Here is a 20,570-nt window from a genome sequence, read left to right on the forward strand (position 1 = left end):
CTTTCTGTCGAATATATAAAATCTTAAAAAAAAATAAAACAATGCCACTCTTTTGGGGAAACAAACAGATATTTTCATTAAAATATGTAATTTATGTGACATGCAATGGATTATTATTGTTTTATAATGAATTAAATATTTTAATGTCTCAGTTTAATTTCTAATAAGGAAAAAATCAATAGATACAATTCAGATAAATAAGTTTTTTCAGATCCTCAAAGATTTGTGTGAAAAGGGGTTCTGAGACCAAAATTTTCTCCCTCCTTTCTTCTTTCCTTTTCTGTTTTTCTGCAGATAAATTTCCTTGACACGCAACCTTACTCAGAGACTTATCTTTCTCTGTAAACTGTAGTTTGAAGGCTTAGTATTATATATTTTCTCTACTTTCATATATATATATATTTTTTAAATTTGATTTATTTGAGAGAGGGAGAGCACAACCAACAGAGAGAACATGAGTGGAGGGAGGGGCAGAGGGACAGGCAGACTCCTCACTGAGCGGGAGCCCCACACAGGCCCATCCCAGGACCCTGAGATCAAGACCTGAGCCAAAGTCAGACACTTAACTGACTGAGCCACCCAGGCGCCCCTCCACTTTCCTATATTCTGAGGGTGGTAGAGGTAGGAGAGAAGGGGGAAACGCCACTGGGTATTGGACAATCTTTATAAAGGTCTGAATCTGCTTTCTCTTTTCCTCCTCCCTTCTTCCCTCCCTTCCTTTCCTTCCTTCCTTTTTCTCTTTTTATTTTTATTTTTTGAGATTCATTAAGTCCTACGTTACGTTTCACTTATCTAGTTAAGATGTGTCCTATTCCTATTCCTTAGGCTTGGGATAGTTCTCTCAATTCAGCATGGTACCCTGGAAAATGGTGAACCTCAGTATTTTTCCTGCTCTGCTAAGACCTTAAATTCTGCCACCATAGGCAAAGCCATGTATTTTCAAGGGTTCTTTCTCAACCTTTGCCTGGGCTGCTAATGAGTATTAGTAATGATCTGTCAGCTGACCTTCTTTTCCTGGTACTGCTTCTGAGAGATGAAGGTGAGGTTAGGAGCCACGCTGAGCCACACATGAATCTACAAATTCTTTCCTTGATCATTCATTTTCCACGTTTATGGACTTTTGTGGTTGCTGTTGGTAATAGTTCTTGTTTGCTTTTACTACTTCTTACTCCTTTTGTTGGAGGAGGAACACTTTGTTTTTCAGATTCATCCCATCTTCTTTATCTGGAAGATTCAGGCTTCTTAGTGAAATGGGTTGGAGTTCCTTTGGACCAGTAATCATTTCCTCTCTTAAGTCCTCCAGAGAACTTAATCTAGTGATGGGTATATGTCAATATACAAAAAATGCTGGGGATAAAAGATATCACTTCATGTTCAATGATGGATAATTCTAAATATCCTGAACAACAGAGCCTGATTAGTTCTCTTAAAATACTTCTTTTGTCACATCACTTACCCGCTTTCAAAATACAAAACCTCTCTTTCAATTGGGGTGGTCCATTTGTTTGCTTTGGAATAAACTTTGTGTATTTTCAAATGCTCATGCTACCACTTGTCCAGAACAAATAGTCTTCACTATTCAAAAACTCCTCATCCTTCAGCATCCAAGTTAAATCCTACCTACTCTATGAAGTTTTGCTGACTTTTCTTACATCCTCATCTCAGGAATCTCTTCCTGTTCTGAAGGTCATTTCTGTGTTCTTCACCTCCTTCACTGTATGACCTTACATACTCTATACTGTTTATTCATTCATTGGTCTATATCTCAATTCTCCATCTAATAATAACAAGAACACTTATTTCAGTGAACACTTACTACTACTAAGAGTCCTAAACATTTATTGCCTTTAATACTTGTAATACCCATGAAGGAACTTGCTCAAGTTCACATAGCTGCAAAGGGGTAGAGTCAGGATTCATACCCAGATTATTTGGATTCAGAAACCCATATTTAGCCATTATACTAACTCTCAGTCTAGCTGTACACTTCCAGTAGATATGAACTGGATCTTGTATTTCTTCATATTCATTCACTTATTCAAACATACTTATTGGGTGTGTATTATATGGGGAATATAGCTGTGAAACAGATATAAATGAAGAAGACTCTGAAACATCATACAATCTAATAATGACAAAAAAACAGACACATAAGTAACTTAAGTACATGTTAGAAAATAATAATAATATGATAGCTAATTCTTATGCATTACTTATTTACTATGTGCATATCTTTTATATTATATATATTAATTTAATCCTTACAATAGCCTTTTGAGGTAGATAATACTATTATTATCCCATTTTAAAGATGAAGAAACCAAGGCACAGAGTAACTTCCCAAGGTTAGACAACTAGTCAGTCAGTGCTCTCAACATTTAGACTACTTCTCATGACAAATGTTATAATGGAGACAGATAAAGAAAATATTTATTAACTGCATTAAAGAACTATGTATGAAACAAGGTAAGAGGAATCAGATAATACATAAGGAAAATTCAGACCATATAATAAGAAAGATATCCTGATAGCTAAACTCTATTGGAATTCTGTAAATAGTCTATTATTTAAAATAGGAAGTCATGTTGCAGCATACAGGTCCTATGCTGGATCTACAGAGAATGGTTTAGCTCAGTATTTTTTAAACTAAAGGTCATGATCATTTTAGTGAGTCATGAAGTCAACTTCATTAATCTAACCAACACTTAAAATGAGAAAGAAACAGAAATGGAGTAGAACAAATGGAAGCTATTAGTGAATGTCTCACATGGTAAAACTGTACAAGAAGCTTTTGTTCCTGTTTCATATATGTGTATATGTTATGTGTACATGTTACCTGTCCATGATATAAACTGTACCTCTTACTGTGGATCATGCTAAAAAGCTTGAAAGCCACTGGCCTAGCTGATTTAGTCATACAATTATATAAGTGTTTATTACTTCCTTATAAATTTCAGGGATCTTCTGAAAAATAACTACACACTTAAACCAGGAGCAGTGTAAAATAAGGAATGATTTTTCCAAGTAACTGTAATTTGCTGACTATAGACAGATCTCTGGTAACACGTCTTAAAAGCATTCTGAATATAGTTTTACATCAGTTGCTCCCCCAAATTAAAAATTGTGCTAAGTATAATTAAAAGACTTTAAGCAGAATGTAAAATGTTTCAGTCACTGTGGAAAATAGCTTGGCAATCCCTCAAAAAGTTAACACAGAATTATCATATGACCCTGAAATTCCATTCCTAGGTATATACCTCAAAGAACTGAAAACAAAGACTCAAACAAGTTCATGTACATGCATGTTCACAGCAGCTCTAATTACAAGAGCCAAAAGGTGGAAATAGCCCAAATGTCCGTCAGTGGATGAATGAATAAACCAGTTGTGGTATATACACAAATGGGATATTATTCAGTCATCAAAAGAAATGAAGTAGAGACACAGGCTACAATGTGGATGAACCTCCAAGACATTATGCTAAGTGAAAGAAGCCAGACACAAAAGGTCACATATTATAAGATCCTTCTTATATGAACTATCCAGAAGAGGTGAATCCATGGAGCTAGAACACAGACTGGTGATTGCCAGGGGCTTGGGGAACGGTAGCATGAAAATAAACCGCTTAATGGGTAAGGGACTTTACTTGGGATTGATGGAAATGTTTAGAATGAGACACAGGTGTTAGTTACATAAAATCATGAATTTAATCAGTGCCACTAAACTGTTTACTTTAAAACAGTTACTTTCATGTTATGTGAAATTCACTTCACTAAATTATTTTAAAAAAGACTATAGGGAGATGTAAATACTAGTAACCCAAATATACAGGATCTGGAGGGCAATTCTTTCTCAGGATATTAGAAACTGAATAAAAAATGGGTACCCTTATTTTTTCCTCAAAAAATATTTTTATTAAAAAGAAAGCCATATAGAAATAGTACTAACTAAACTAGAGGCTAAACGGAAAAATAAATTGTAGACAATTCTACATCTCTGAGAGAAAACTGACAGGTATAGTAGTTTTCTAGAAACATCTTTTAAAAATCAAAATTCAGCAAGAGAGGAAACATTATTCTCAAATACAAAGGAGAAAATAAGGAAGTCAGAACTTTTGGACAGAACTGTGGACCTGAAGGAAGGGGAAAGTCAACCAGTCTTCTGGTTTTCAGTTTAATTTAAAAATCTTCTCTTTGAAGAAAACAAACAAACACAAAACCAACCCCCCCCCCAAAATGAAACAAAACAACAGGTAATTAAGGAGATGACAGGAAGCAAATACTTTCCTCTTCGTTTGGAGGAAATTATTTTTATTATTACAGTATGAATCTGCCTTTGGAGAGAGTTCACTACAAGTATCCTGGCACAGGCTGCATACCCTTTAAGGGGGTATGCTGTGGAGGATAGCTATCGGGACTAGACAAGGTTTTTCAAACTTTGATCAACAGAACCCTAAAAATCCATGAAGCTGCTACAGTGAGGGGGTGAGGGGAGAAATGGGAGGGGGAGCTGTTGATGCCCCAGGCCTCTATACCTACTTCATTAAGACCAGGTTTGTTTTTACCTTTTAAATATTGGGATTCCATGTTAGGACTTCACTCGGAAAAAAATTCTACTGCTAAAGAGAAGTGTAAAAACCACTGGACTGGATCAAAGATTCCTAAACCTGGCTGGTCAACAGAATTACTAAAAGAGCTTTTTCAAATTATGAATTCCTGGGCCTCTAGACCTAGTGAAATAATAACTTCCCAAGGGATTCTTGTGCAGCATCCCAAAGCTAGCCCACAGTGCTTAAGGGGCACTGACCCATAGGACCCTTGCTTCCCCGAGAACCTATGACAAAACAGAACTTAAATGGGTAGGCAGGAACCTTAAACAAAAGAGTTCGTGAAGTAGACAGAAAAAGAGAACACAGATTGCTAACTCACTAAACTCTAATGAAGAACAAAAAATTGGTGAACGAAGAGCTTGCCTAGGACCAGCAGTTCCTGTGGAGGTTTAATTGCCTGGCCATGATCTCACAGCCTACTGTAACTGTCCATATTGGTGATGGCAGGCAAAGTAGTTTAATTCAGCAACTGTCTGAGAAAGTATAACGTCAGCCACAGATGTAATTTAAAATTTTCAAGTATCCATGTTTTAAAAAGCTAAAAGAAATGAAATTTTAATAATATATTTTAACTCAATATATCCAAAATAATATCATCAACATGCAGTTCAGTATAAAAATTGTTAATGATATATTTTACCCTTTCTTTTTATACCATCTTTTTTTTTTCTTCAGCTAAGACAGAAGAGATGATTTATTGTACATGTGTTATATTCTGCTACAAATGAAAACAGAATTAGTCTTGAAAGTCACAGGTTCAGGGCAAAGGACCCAAAGGGAATGTTTTGGTATAAGCAAGGTGGGTCTCTCAAAGGTAGTCCTTGAGATCAGATGATGGTTGTTCTAGAAAGTAGATACGCAGTTCAACAATTTGTACCAGCGTCTCCGGCCTCTGGCTTTCCTTATTTCTGCTCCTGTGGCTTCCATGGGTGCACAAGCTAGAGGTTTACTTGGACCTCTGCCTCATCTTTCTTCTTTTACACTTCAGCCTGCACATTTGCTTCTTTCTCCACTTGGCTCTCATGGTGCAGAGGTTTCCAAAAAGATGGCGCTAAGGCTGAGAGAGCCTGTACTAAGTCTTCAAAATGTTACAGCACATCTCAATTCAGACTAATCAGGTTTCAAGTGCTCAATAACCACATCTGGCTAGTGGCCACATATTGTATAATGTGGAACTAATTAGTAAGTTTCCATTAGTCATCTAGAATCAAAACTTCACAGCCAAATGTTTCCTTTTCCTATCTACAAAAGCATCAAGTTCTATTTATTCTTCCTTCAAAATCTCTCTCATTGGCACCTTCCTGCTTCTAAGTTACACCTGCTGATCTGTCTAGTTAGTACACTGTCAACCAAATACATACACAGTACTTAATAGCCCATGTATAATGTCATTTCTCTTCAGTGGCTCTTTAATGCCTTCCGCTTCAGCTGTGAATTCAAGAATTCACACAATCTTGCCCCCACTGCCACACCCGGCCTATGTCATTCCAACTTTATCCCTACAAATCTCCTAGAAGAGTATTATTTTAGGCAACCTATCCTGTTCACGGTCTTCTGCATATACCTTATACTTCTTTATCTCTGTGTTTTAGGACTTTCTACCCACCAAGAATGCCCTTACTCCAGCCTGAACTATCCAAATCATTATTTCACAAATATTTGTGTCAGGTACCATACTATGTACTGGAGACAGAATAAATAATCCTGATCTCAATTTCTCCACTTAAAGAAATCTTCCTTTATATATCAATAAAGTGGAAACTGAAAAAAGAAAAAAAAATAAATCTTCCTATGTCAAAACAGGAGTGGTTTTGCACTGTTTAATTGTTCTTGTAAGACATACAGTGTATACGCTTTATAAGAACACATTCGGCACATACAATTTGCTGCCATGTATTGCTAATTATCAATTTTTCCTATAAATAACTATCTTTCCAAATAGAGTACAGATTTCCTGAAAGCACAGACTAGGGTCATACCAGTGTGTTTTCCTTGGTCTCAGTAAGCAGCAGATGCTGAATACATATTTGCTGATGGTCAAGTACTTGTAAAAGGTGGAAGGGCCTGCAGGGCAGGAGGAGGGCTCTACCTAGAAAAGAGCCTCCCTTCCCACCATATGCTGGCAAATCAGGACCAGAGGTGGGGAGGGAGGGTCTCCAAGAACCCCAAAGCTGAGGAAAACACTTGGGAAGTGTCATTTTATCAATTCCATTTGCAAAGAAATTCAGAATTGGCAACACTTAAGTTAGGACCCTGCCTTTGGGACCTTGACAACTTTAAAAATCCTTTCTTGGCTCTAAATGAAAATAATAACACTGTTAATGTTTAGTATACATATATAACATCAGACCTGGAAAGATAACTCACCACATGTTATGTTCAAAAACTTTGGCTGGGTCACTTAAAATCCTTGATCCCAGAGGGACCACTGGGTGATTACCACTTTGGTATCTATGTGGCACATTTCTTATCCTTCGACAGGAAACAGAATTTCTCCAAATCACATTCATCCGAATCAGTACCTGGAAAATTACAAATGATTAATCAGTCAGTATGGATTACACAGTGTATTATTTACCTAATAGCCAAAAAGTGGTCCAAAAGGTTTACAACCTGAGAGAAGACATGAAAACTAAACATTTTTTTTATAATGATTTTTTATTATATTATGTTAGTCACCATACAGTACATCCCCGGTTTCCGATGTAAGGCTCAATGATTCATTAGTTGTGTATAACACCCAGTGCACCGTGCAATACGTGCCCTCCTTACTACCCATCACCGGCCTATCCCATTCCCCCACCCCCCTCCCCTCTGAGGCCCTCAGTTTGTTTCTCATAGTCCATAGTCTCTCATGTTTCATTCCCCCTTCTGATTACCCCCCCTTTCTTTATCCCTTTCTTCCCCTACCGATCATCCTAGTTCTTATGTTCCACAGATGAGAGAAATCATATGATAGTTGTCTTTCTCTGCTTGACTTATTTCACTTAGCATTATCTCCTCCAGTGCCGTCCATGTTGTAGCAAATGTTAAGAACTCGTTCTTTCTGATAGCTGAGTAATATTCCATTGTATATATGGACCACAACTTCTTAATCCAGTCATCTGTTGCAGGGCATCTCGGCTCCTTCCACGATTTAGCTATTGTGGACATTGCTGCTATGAACATTGGGGTGCATATGGCCCTTCTCTTTACTACGTCTGTATCTTTGGGGTAAACACCCAGTAAGAAAACTAAACATTTTTAAATGAAAGGTGGGCATGACAGCTTCTGTCCTGAAGTATTTTCAGGCCAAGAGAAGGAAAAAGAATATTTAGAGTGTGTACCACTGGCTGACATTCTTCATAAGTCACAACCTTGGCCAACTTTGCTTTGTTTAGTATTTGTTCATTTAATTTTTAGCACACAGCCAAAGCATGTCAGCCTAGGATCTAAATTTTGTGTATTAGAAGTTTTTTTTTAAGTGATTTTATTATTTTGGTTTGGGACTTCTAAGTGAACATGTTTCTTGGGAATATTTTATGACCACTAGAACAAAAACCTGAGTACAGTAGTAGCAGAATAAGAAAACAAACCTATTAAATCTTCTCTGGGCTGAGCTGAACAGTATGAAATTTAGTCAAATAATAAGTAAATACTGAAGATATGATCCAGCAATTCTTAGTTCTAACAACCCTGTACACATATATTTGTAAGAAGAGTAATACATTTGTAAAAATAGATTTTTGCGTACAAAAAATATACAATCTTGGCTCAAGAGGAGAATCATCAGTTGGTTAGTCAAGTCCATCCCAATTTCTGGAAGAACTTAAATATTTAAAGAGTATGTCATCTTAATTATGCACTGACAAATATGTTGGCTTATAATCCTTATGGAAAAGTATAAAAAGAAGCTCTGAAGAGCTTACTTTTTCTAATGAAAATCCATTGTAAGACTGCTCAGCATTTCATCCCCATTCAGTTGTTCGTCACAACATTCAGCCTAACGCTGTAAGCTGTCAGGTAGAAACAGATGCTAAAAGGTGTGTAGATATAATACATGTTAGAGACTACCTAAGGTACTATTTTGTGTAAAAATGACATGTATTGTACATCCTTTACCAACTTACTGAAAGGCAATGGATTTTAAGACAGTGATTTCCAAAATGAACTGCAGAATGTCAAAAACATCTCATTGTGCTTCTAAACATAAAATTCAAGATTTTCCTTTTGGAAAAAAAAAAAAGGTTTAGTTATATACCAAAAAGATCGTAATGGTTCCATTCAAATGTAACTAACAGTGATGAGAAAGGAAACACTCAATAGCTAGTGCAGATCTCCTTTCTTGTTTGTTTTTCCTTCTCTGCTAAATGCAAGCTCCTTGGTGGAGGCAGAGATTAAATGCTCTGCCAACCACTACCCTTCCTCTGAGGGGCCTTTGTTCTTATCTCCTGCCTGTGTTCCACGTAAGACTATAACCAAAACTTACTGGCACAATTATTTTTAGAGCTCTTTCTGCACTGTTATTCATAAAATCTGTATGCTGAAGAGTAGAAACTGATTATACCTAGAAAGAGACAATTCATGCTCAAAAGTGTAAAATGAGGTAAACGTTTTCCACCCAGGAAAGCCAAATCAAAATGAAATTTTAATCTTCAAATAATCATGTGATACTTATCTATATCTATCTTATATAGAGAAGAGGAAGACAGGGAAAAGGAAGATATGAGTTTCTCTCACTATAAATGATCAAGAATCTCCATAGGCAGCTGTTTAGGCAGCTGTTTTTCTAATTAACTACAAAAACACCTTACCTCACTTACGTATTATCTGTAACAGTCACACACAGCCTTGTATTGCTCTTTGTCTTTTTATTATATAAAAATGATACATTTATATAATAAATACAATATAGAAAAATACATAACAAAATTATATAAATGTCTTCTCAACTAAATCGCAAGCTTCTAAGGGCTGCACCAAGCTGCTTGGGAATTAACTGTTGGATTGATAATACCAAAATGATATTTGTCTGACAAATTTAATTAGAAGGAAACTACTTCATATTTTTCAGGGTGGTTCCTAAGATCCTTACAGTGAGGAAGAAGGAAGTGACAGAAGAGTGTGATAGTAAAAAGGCAGCAATCCGGTTACATGGATTACAATGCTTTAAAAGTGTGTGATGAGAAACAAAGCACTCAATAGCTAGTGCAGATCTCCGTTCTTGTTTGTTTTTCCTTCTCTGCTAAATGCAAGCTCTTTGGTGGAGGCAAATGAGATGTTACGACTATCATGTTAGCTTCATGTCTACTAAGTCATGGTTCCATTTTGTGATGGGAAAAGAAAAGATGGGCAGGGTCAACCCCAAACAGAATTCTGATAGAGAAAGTTGATTTCTGCCACCAGATGGTTCCACTCTCTTTGTGTACCCTCTCTTCACTCTCTTTTGGCATACCCTAACTTGAATATAAGTTTAACTAAGATATTATCTGCATAATGAAAGTGTATGAAGAAGTAGTATTTTTGTTTGAAATAAAACAAATAAGTATAGCTAAAAGTATTCCAATCACCCAAAAGAAGGCAGGAAAGGAAGCACAGAGGAACTAAAAACAAAAGGAACAGTAAGAAAACAAATACTAGGATGGCATATTTAAACCCAACTATATCAATAATTACATTAAATGTAAATGGAGTCCAATTAAAAGACATAGCTGGTCAATTTGTATGAAAAAGCAAGATTCAACCATACACTGTCTATAAGAGAGGCACTTTAAATATAAAGATACAAATTTTTTAAAATAAAAAGAGATAATATACAAATGCCACATGAGAAAACTGGTGGAGCTATATTAATAATATTAAAAACAGGGATGCCTGGGTGGCTCAGTCAGTTGGGCATCTGCCTTCAGCTCGGGTCGTGATCCCAGGGTCCTGGGATTGAGTCCCACATCAGGCTCATTGCTCAGCAGTGAGCCTGCTTCTCCCTCTGCCTGCTGCTCCCCACTTTCTATACTCTCTCTCTCTGTCTCTGACAAATAAATAAACATAAATGTTTTTTAAAAAAAGTAGATACTAAAATAATAATAATAATAATAATAATAATAATAATAATAATAATAATAATAATATTAAAAACAAAACCACAGGCCCAAAATGGCATCATTTAGGTTAAGGCCCCAAGTCAGTAAAACAAGACTTAAAACCTAACACATCTGCTGTTTTAAACCCCCAGAAATGTAACCTTTAACCAGTTAACAAGAGAATGTCCTGCTCAGCACTAAGGACTTCATTGAGAGGCCCCTTCAGTGCCCCTTAGGAGAGCAACCTTGCCTAAAATAATGGATTCTTTGCTAATAATTTCCTTTTTCTGCTCCCTCGTTACCTTTATTTATTTATTTTTTTAAAAGATTTTATTTATTTATTTGACAGAGAGACAGCCAGCAAGAGAGGGAACCCAAGCAGGGGGAGTGGGAGAGGAAGAAGCAGGCTCCCAGTGGAGCAGGGAGCTTGATGTGGGGTTCGATCCCAGGACCCTGGGATCACGCCCTGAGCCAAAGGCAGATGCTTAACGACAGGGTCCTGGGATCATGCCCTGAGCCAAAGGCAGATGCTTAACGACAGGGTCCTGGGATCACGCCCTGAGCCAAAGGCAGATGCTTAACGACTGAGCCACCCAGGCACCCCCCACCCTTGTTACCTTTAAAAACCTTTTCCTTTCTCTAGCCCTTTGGAGCTCCTCTCTACTTGCTAGATGGGATGCTGCCCAATTCGTGAATTGGTTAATAAAGTCAACTAGATCTTGAAAATTTACTGTTGAATTTTTGTTATTTAATAACAAAATAGACTTAAAAAAAAAACCGAAAAGACTGTTACAGAGATAAAAGGGAATATTTAGTGATGATGAGCCAATTTATCAAGACATACAATCCTAAATGTGCACGTACATAATAACAGAGCTTCAAAATACATGAAGCAAAAATGGACAGAACTTTCTAAAAGGAGAAATTAACAAATGCCCAGTAATTCTTGGAGATTTTAATACCCCTCTCTCAGTAATAAATAGGACAACATTAAGAAAACAAACCATCAGAAAATCAGTAAGGATATGGAAGAATTAAACATTATCAACTTGACCTAAATGACATACAGAAAGAACACTGCACCTAATAACAGCCGAACGCACATTTTTTTCAAGTGCACGTGAAACAGTTGCCAAGGCACACCATATATGCAGGGCTATAAGACAAGTTTCAGTAAATTCCACAGTATTAAAATCATACAGAGTATGCTTTCTGGCCATAACGATATTTAATGTTAGTATTTTTGATGAATTGACTCATTAATAAATATTCTTCCTTATCTCTGGTAATAGCTATTTTCTTGAAGTCTACTTTGTCTAATATTAATATAACCCTATCAGCTGTCTTATGCAGTGTTTTATATGTTACATATGTATTTTAAATGCATTTGTGTGTTTACATTTAAAGTGCTTCTCTTTTAAAAAAATACATAAAGTGCTTCTCTTATAGGAGCATAATGTTGATTCTTGCTTTTTCATCCAAACTTTAAATAATAAGATATCCAGAAAGTTCCCACATATTTGGAAATTAAGCAACACAATTCTTTTTTCTTTTTTAATATTTTATTTATCTATTTGAGAGAGAAAGACAGAGATAGCGAGAAAGAACACGAGCAGGGAGGAAAGCGAGAAGCAGGCTCCCTGCTGAGCAGGGAGCCCGATGTGGGGCTCGATCCCAGGACCCCGGGATCATGACCTGAGTCAAAGGCAGATGCCCAACCAACTGAGCCACCCAGGTGCCCCAAACAACACACTTCTAAATAACCTATAGGTCAGATTTACATGAGTTAGTAAGTCTTAAGGTAAATTAGAAAATATGTTGAACTGAGTAACAATGAAATCTTAAAATATCAAAATTTATGGGATGCAGCTGGAGCAATGTTTAGAGGAAAACTGATAGTTCTAAATTTCTATCAGAAAGAAAGAAAGATCTCAAATCAATGATTCAGTTTCAATCCTAAAAAGCTAGAAAAATAGTAAATGGGATGCAAAGTAAGTAGAAAGAAGGAAATAACAGAAACTAAAGGCAGAAATCAGTGAAAGAGAAAATGGACAAAACAGGGAAAATCAAAGTCAAAGCTGATTCTTTAAGAAGACTAATAAAACTAATAAGCCTCTGGCAAGACTGATCTCAAACACTTGTGTTTCAGAAAACACAGATTTCTAATAACAGATATAAAAGAGGTGACGTCACCACAGACCCCACAGACACTGAAAAGCTAATAAGGAGGTATTATGAAAATTTTATTCCATTTATTAGATGGGATAAATGCCATCAAAACCACAATTTACCAATAATTACCTACCAAAACAGCACAAGAAAAAAAAATTTAAATAGCCCTAAATGTGTTAAATAAATTAAATTTGTAATTAAAGGCAAAATTAATATCATGCCGGCACATTAGGATGGCTATTATTCAAAAAAATGTATTTGCGAGGATATGGAGAAATTAGAACCTTTGTGCATTGCTGGATGGAATGTAAAATGATGCAGGTGCTGTGGAAAACAGTACAGCAATTCCTCAAAATATTAAACACGGAATTACCACGCGATCCAGCAATTCTACTTCTGGATATATACACAAAATAAGTGAAAGCAGGGACCTGAAGAGATATTTGTATACCATGTTTACAGCAACATTATTCATAATCGACAAAAGGTGGAAACCACCAGTGTTCACCAGAAGATGAACAGATAAACAAAATGACATATATGTAAAATGGAGTATTATTCAGCCTTTAAAAAGAAGGGAATTTTGACACATGCTACAACACGGATGAGTCTTGAAGACATTACGCTAAGTGAAATAAGCCAATCATCATAAAAGGAGAAATGTTGTATCATTCCTCCTATATGAAGTTCCTAGAGTAGTCAAAAATTCACAGAGGCAGAAAGTAGAATGGTGGTAGGCTGCCAGGAGGGGAGAATGGGAAATTAAATGTTTAATGGGTATAGGGCTTCAGTTGGGGAAAATGAAAAAGTTCTAGAGATGGACAGTTGTGATATTTACACAACAATATTGAATATACTTAAAGCCACTGAACTGTATACTTGAAAAAGATTAAAATGGTAAATTTCATGTATATTTACCACAATAAAAACCAAATAAACAAAAAACCTGCCTACAAAGAAAACTACAAGCCCCAATGGCTTCACTAGTGAGTATCAAACACTTAAGGAAGAAATAACACCAATCTTAACACTGAGTCTTTCAGAAAATAGAAGAGAGAATACTTATTTTGTTTTATGAGGCCAACATAACCCAGATAAGTAGTACAATTGTATGAAGTAAAGGTCTGAATATTGGCCAGATAGTTACAATGCATTTTTTCTCACAGATTTAGTGTTTCTCATTATAGTTTCAAGTTATCAAGTATTTGTCAGAAACAAAACTTGAGGATATCTAAAAGGGAGAAACCTGCGTAAGAGTTTTCTAGGCATGCTTTAGTGTGCTTTAAATGCTAAGGCTGATATTAAGTTTGAGTTCTTTGAGTTCAGAGCAGAGAAAAATGAAGGTAACAAAAATCTTCACAAATCCTTGTTTGGTGTTTAAAAAGTTTTTATGTACTATTGGAAGCACTTGAAGAATTTTGTGATCCTCATCCTTCATTTAACTTAGCTCAGACTAATTCCACTATATCAAATTCTAGTCCGTACAATCAAATGGTATTTCTTTTACTTACTTTGCCTATAGGTTCCCAATTGCAGCTCACCATCCTTTAGTGGTTCTTCCTATCAAGTCCTGTCAAGGTCAAAATGAAACAGAAATGAGCATGATTTTAGGGCAACGGATCTCTAAGATTTCAATGCCACGACTCAGTCATGAGTAGTTAACTGGCTAGAGAAATCACAAAGGAACAGATCCAGAAAGGAACTGAAGCTCATACAAATGCCAGAGTGACAAAATTTCATTATCGATAACATTTACTATACTTATTAGTTATAATTATACAGAAATATGCCATGAAATGCTGACAGACTTCCTGCCAGCTTAGATATAGCTAAGTGTGCACTTATTTTAGAATGCAAGGAAAAGCACAAATATAAAAAATGATTCAGGTTCCACATACAGTATGACAAGCCAAGGAGAAGATGATTTTAATATTGCTTTTCTGGCCTCATCACTGCTACCACATTGTGCGTAGCAAAAGCAGCAGCCTTGGTATAGGAAGACTTAGGAGGAAGAGACCTCTGTCCTACCTCCAAATTTTGGCTAGATGTTTTGCTTTGCTTTCTACTAAAATGGAGCCCTTTTCACAATGATTTTACCTATCTGTCTTACCATACCAACAAACGATACCATTTTCTATCAGAATATGTAAGATGTACAAGGATATTTCACGTTACAAACATGAAAAAGTGTTTCTTAAGTAACTGCAAATTTAATTTTCGTAGAATAATAGTTTTGAGTACTTTTTAAATAAAAAGGATAATTTCAGTTGAAGGAAATACTCCATACTAAATTTTGAAAATTGAAAAAGTCTTTGAGGAAGTAAAAGCCCAATCCCAATTTATCTTTCATGTAAATCTCAATTAATAAAAAAGTCAAATATTTGCCATGTGTGAGGCCCTGTTCTTTTTAAGAGAGAGAGAGTACGTGCAGGGGGTGGGGCAGAGGGTGAGGGAGAGAGAAAATCCTAAGCAGGCTCCATGCTCAATGCAAAGCACCACATGGGGCTTCATCTCACAACCCTGAGATCATGACCTGAGCTGAAATCAAGAATCTGATGCTTAAACGACTGAGCCATCCAGGTGCCCCTGTGAGGCCCTATTATAAGCACTTTACATGTATTATCTTTTGGGTTTTTTTTTTTTAAGATTTTATTTATTTATTTATTTATTTGACAGAGAGAGAGAGAGAGAGAGAGAGAGAGAGCACAAGCAGGGAGAGTGGCAGGCAGAGGGAGAGGGAGAAACAGGCTTCCCACTGAGCAGAGCCCAAGGTAGGGCTCCATCCCAACCTGAGCAAAAGGAAGCCGCTTAACCAACCGAGCCACCCAGGTGCCCCTGCATGTATTATCTTATTTAACCTTCATTTCCCTATCAAGGGGTATTATTATTATTATTTTTTTTTTAAAGATTTTTTATTTATTTATTTGACAGAGATAGAGACAGCCAGCGAGAGAGGGAACACAAGCAGGGGGAGTGGGAGAGGAAGAAGCAGGCTCACAGAGGAGGAGCCTGACGTGGGGCTCGAACCCGGAACGCCGGGATCACGCCCTGAGCCGAAGGCAGACGCTTTAACCGCTGTGCCACCCAGGCGCCCCATGGGGTATTATTTTTATACCCACATTACAGAGGAAAAATCCATACAGGATGACATAAAATAATATGCTTAAGGTCACCCAACCCATAACTGATGACACTTCAATTTGAACCCAATCAGTCTAACTGGAGAGTTCACGCTCTATCTTTCCTTGTTTTGTTTTTTTTACATCTTCATTATTCACATACATACAGTTCACCTATTTGCTTTCTACTTTTGTACACCACACATGCAAGAAGGATCACAGCATTGATTCTCCGGTCTTTACTGGAGTTGTTAATTTGTTGTAACTGATTTAAGGAGACGCAGAATTCCTTCTCTCCCTTTACCCCCTTCACCTTTTGGGATTCTGTTTCTTCTCTTTTGCCTTAATTAAACAGCAAGCAATACCAATGGGAGACACTAGTGCCCAGATTTAGGAAAGCATAGTTATTCTTTTTCCAGTATTCAAATTTCAAGATAGAGACAAAGTGCTCTTGCATCACCTAAACAATGGAACATTTTAATAGTGGTCTTCTACTTTAACACAGCTGAGGAGTAGAGGCAAAGAAGGACTTACTTCCCCTCTATCTAAGTTTGATCCTAGGACTGCTTTTTCACACAGCTCACTACTACTAGAAGAGCCCCAAAGAACTAGAGCAAATAGTACTGCTGTTTGTGTGAGTCTGTAACAATTATCCTTGAAGCAGTCAGCTGGCTCTAAGCAAAAACTATTTGTTAGGCTCCCCAAGAATGACTCCCAGTTGTCTCAGCTCACTGAAATCTCAGGAAAAGAAACCACTGTTAATCACACACTAAATGCTTGCCCTCCATTTAAAAGTTAACTCTCCATTGATGTTTCCTGGGTTCTGAGCATCTTTTAAATAAATAAATTAGTGAGACATTTGTGTTTTCTCTTTGTAACTGTTTAGCTTTTCTTCTCAGCTGGGAAGCTGGTACAAAGGTTCCATTCAGAGGAACAAACATCATCTAGATAAAACTGCTAACATTACCTGAGAGGCTAGCATTAATGACAGCAAATTAAAGTGCTATTGCTGTACTGTTTTTGGATAGTGAAAGCCTACAGGTAAGAAACACTTAAGTATCAACTACACTGCAGTGAAGACTGAAGCTTCAATTAACCCTGGCAATTTCGGAGAACTCCAAGGGTGACCATCTGTGAGGCAAACAGCTCAGAAAACTCATACATCTTGTTTTCATCTTTGTTTGGATGATTATAATTTCAGGGTATAAATAAGGCTATTAGCAAGAACAGAACAACAACAATAATTAGAGTAAGTATTTGCAGAGCACTTCGATCACACTATGCCATCAGTCACTCTGCAGCTTCAAAATGGAAAGCTCACACTCGGTGTTTGCTCACCATGACCACCCTTAAAGGTGGCCACATCATGTATTAACGAGAGGCTAGTGGGATTCATAAGTTATTTCTTTAATGGATTTCATGTCAACCCATCTCAAAGCAGCCTCAATCCTAATTATCTGAAGGATATACCATTCTAATTACTCTGGAAGTTGTTTCCAAAATCATGATGCTGGATCAGAATGAAATCTGTTTTAACTCATCCACTTAGCATTTCACATTTGTGTGCACTGTAGTAACTTCTGGAGACATTAATCAGATTTGGTGGGCTGAGAAAGGATATTAAGTTACATGCATACTTTATGTGCTATCAGTCCTTATAAGTTCTAGTAAAAAATGTGCATGGATGAGATTAATGTAGTTCATCCCTTAACGAGACTTCTGCTTTCCTGTTCATTGCAAAGGTCTCTATCCCTAGGTATACTAGACGGCAGGCAGGATTTACCCAGTCATGTTTTGGACTAACGTATCAATAAGGCTGCCCTGTTACAAAATGGAATATTATAAAAAATTCAAATCATAAATGATTGTTAAGATATAAAAAATCTGAAATATAGAATTAGTGAATAAAGGTGTCCAAATGACTGTATTTCCATAATTTCAAAAAAAAAAAAACCGGAATTTAGGTAGGTAGAAGCTATAGCACTGTGTAAATTCTATTTTAAAGAACCACAACTAGTTATAACTCGCAAAAAAGCAAGGCAAACTGCACCACGGACTGTCAGGAAAAATGCTGACTGTAAAACCATAGGAGGCATGATAGTTAGAAAAGGGGCCAAAGAACAAAAAGTAAAATTCACAGGAACGGTAAAATTTCTACATGAGAAGACAAGCTGAAAGTTTCCAGAGCAATATAGAATTCTCTAGGATTTTAGAGTGGGTGACCAGAGTATGTTAGATTCCTCAATAGATGAACCTGCGCTTTCCACCTATAACGGTCAGGTGCTGCTCCCACTGGGATCGCTCATTTTTTCCTCTTGTCTTGAAGAGCCTTCTTGGACTGGTCTTGAAGGTCTTCTATCCTTAGGTCTTTTATCCAATAGGAAACAGATCCCTGATTTCTTTGTGGTCTTGTGATTATTTGGAACATCTGTGATTATTCCAACATCTTGTTCTCATTCAAAGGATTAGTCTTCCTAAAAACTCAGCTTTCCAGTTTCTCTTGCAGTTGGAGGAGACACGGTACCAAGATCTGGATGATAGAAGTCTGCTAAGGGGCTAAAGTCTTTGCTTCCCTGTGGAGGGAAAGGGGCCAGAAGATAGCTTGCTGGTACAAACTCAACCTATCTCTTTCCTGAACTTAGATGTAACGCTGTGTGCAGAGGAGAAAGGGGGGTCTGATTCTTGATGCACCACTGAACAGGTAAACCAATGTCAGTTACCACCTTCCCTCTGGACTTCTTTGTAGGTAAGAAACAGAAATCCTTATATATTTCAGACACTGTTAGATTTTCTGTTATTTTTCATTGAAGAGGATTCTAACATACAATATGCATTCCTGTTAAGTCCTGGGAAGCCAGGGAAAAATCCATTTGGTTTCTGCCCTCAAGAAACTTATCATCAAGTGAAGAAGAATGAAATGCAAATAAAGAGTCCTGACACAGGTATGGTGGAGGTGGGTATAAGGCGCTATTAGACCACAGAGGAATGAATGATTACAGTCCACTGGCAGTGGCCAGGGAAAGTTACCTGATGGAGGCAAAATCTGTGCTGGGTCTAGAAGAATGAGTGGCAATATTTCAAGGAGAAAAGGACAAAAACCAGGGCATCTCGGACAGAGGGACTAGATCAATTAAAGACAAAAAAGTGTGAAAGCATATGCTACATTCAAGAAATAAAAAGTAATTTGGAAAAAGATGGTAAAGTAACTTTGAAAATGAGTTGGGGTCTTTAAGACTAAAGGCAAGAAGAATAAGCACTGTATTCCAGCTGAAAAGGGGTTAACAATTCTGAAACCACTATAAAAATATACCAGAATGGAACAATTCAGAAATAGATAGTAGATGGTGGGAACCAGGTTTCTCACTGGGAATGGAAGGTTACAAACAAATGAGGGGAGAAGGTTGAAATGATCCATGTGGTAATGGATAAGAACTGCAATCATCAGTATGAACTTATGTTTAGCTTAATATAAATACACATACTATATGTAGAAATATTTGTAGCTATGTATATACACAAGTTAGTATACACACATATATTTCTTTACTCTGCTAGAAGCAACCACATCCCAGTAGCAACAAGCATATGAAGCACCCAGATCTTGGTTTCTAACACCATTCTCAAATAAAAGGAACTAGGGCTCCTTGGAAAAATGACTGATGCTAGCTAGGACTGGCGCAGGGAATATACAAGATGAGTCTGTAGCATCTTTTAGTGCCAGAAAGTAAGGAAGTGCTCAAAAATAAAACAAACAAAACCCCAAACCCCACAATGATAGAGGTACGTCAAAGAGACATGTGAGCCAACTGAAAGTGCTCTTAATGGCAAAAGTTGAAACACTTGGAGCAACAAAACAGTTTTGGGTTATAACCCCCCAAATAAAATAAATATCTGTATGTCCATATGGATATAAATGATTGATTGAATAAGTAATAAATGAAGGAAAGGAGACAAATCTTCCATTCAGAAGAATTCCAAATAATTTATGTAGATACTTTACCCTCAAGGAGGTGGACCATAACTTCTCACTCCTTAGGTGTGGGCTACACACAGTGACTTCCTTCTAAAGAGTACATTATGAAAGAGGGGGGAACTTAACTCTGAAGTAGAGAAACTTGACCAATACTACTCAGTCAGGTGATCAAAGTTAAGTCAACAATGGATGTCATGTTGACAGCATGTATTCTTGATAAGATGTAATGAGAATGGCACTTTGCCTCTCTGTGTTCTTCTTCCTCCCTCAAACACATAACCCCAGTCTAATCATAAGAAAAACATCACACAAACCCCAATTTAGTAACATTCTATGAAACAGCTGACAGTACTCCTCGAAACTGTCAAAGTCATCAAAAAGCAAGTTAATCTGAGAAACTGTCAGGGCCAAGAGGAACCTAAGGAGACATGATGATTAAATGCAATGTGGTGTCGGGGCACCTGGGTGGTGCAGCCGGTTGAGTGTCCTTTGGCTCAGGTCGCGAATTCAGGGTTCTGGGATCGAGGCCCCCTACCCCCTGTCAGGCTCCACACTCAGCACAGAGTCTGCTTGGGATTCTCTCTCCCTCTCCCTCTGCCCCTCCGCTCCGTGCTCATGCTCTCTCTCCCTCTCTCTCTCC

At 37.2% G+C, this 20,570-nt stretch overlaps 1 protein-coding gene across 7 annotated transcripts in view; it reads right to left on the bottom strand.

Annotated features, from left to right (window-relative positions):
* METTL8 (methyltransferase 8, tRNA N3-cytidine) overlaps nucleotides 1–20,570 on the bottom strand; it is an 84,573-nt gene that overhangs the window by 40,571 nt on the left and 23,432 nt on the right. For 6 of the 7 annotated variants that reach the window (XM_087861376.1, XM_087861375.1, XM_087861373.1 and 3 more), the window contains 2 exons: nucleotides 14,350–14,408; nucleotides 6,975–7,129 (listed from right to left, as the gene is read on the bottom strand). In XM_087861376.1, the coding sequence (XP_087717502.1) occupies nucleotides 6,975–7,129; nucleotides 14,350–14,382 (188 nt within the window). In that variant the 5' untranslated portion in view covers nucleotides 14,383–14,408. Of the gene's footprint in view, nucleotides 1–1,005; nucleotides 1,225–6,974; nucleotides 7,130–14,349; nucleotides 14,409–20,570 lie in introns of those variants that run through there. The other variant, XM_045779985.2, reaches the window with a different exon arrangement.

The sequence above is a fragment of the Ursus americanus genome, chromosome 1 (genome assembly GCF_024610735.1).
Source record: "Ursus americanus isolate L20-20 chromosome 1, mUrsAme1.1.p, whole genome shotgun sequence".
Lineage (NCBI taxonomy): Eukaryota > Metazoa > Chordata > Mammalia > Carnivora > Ursidae > Ursus > Ursus americanus.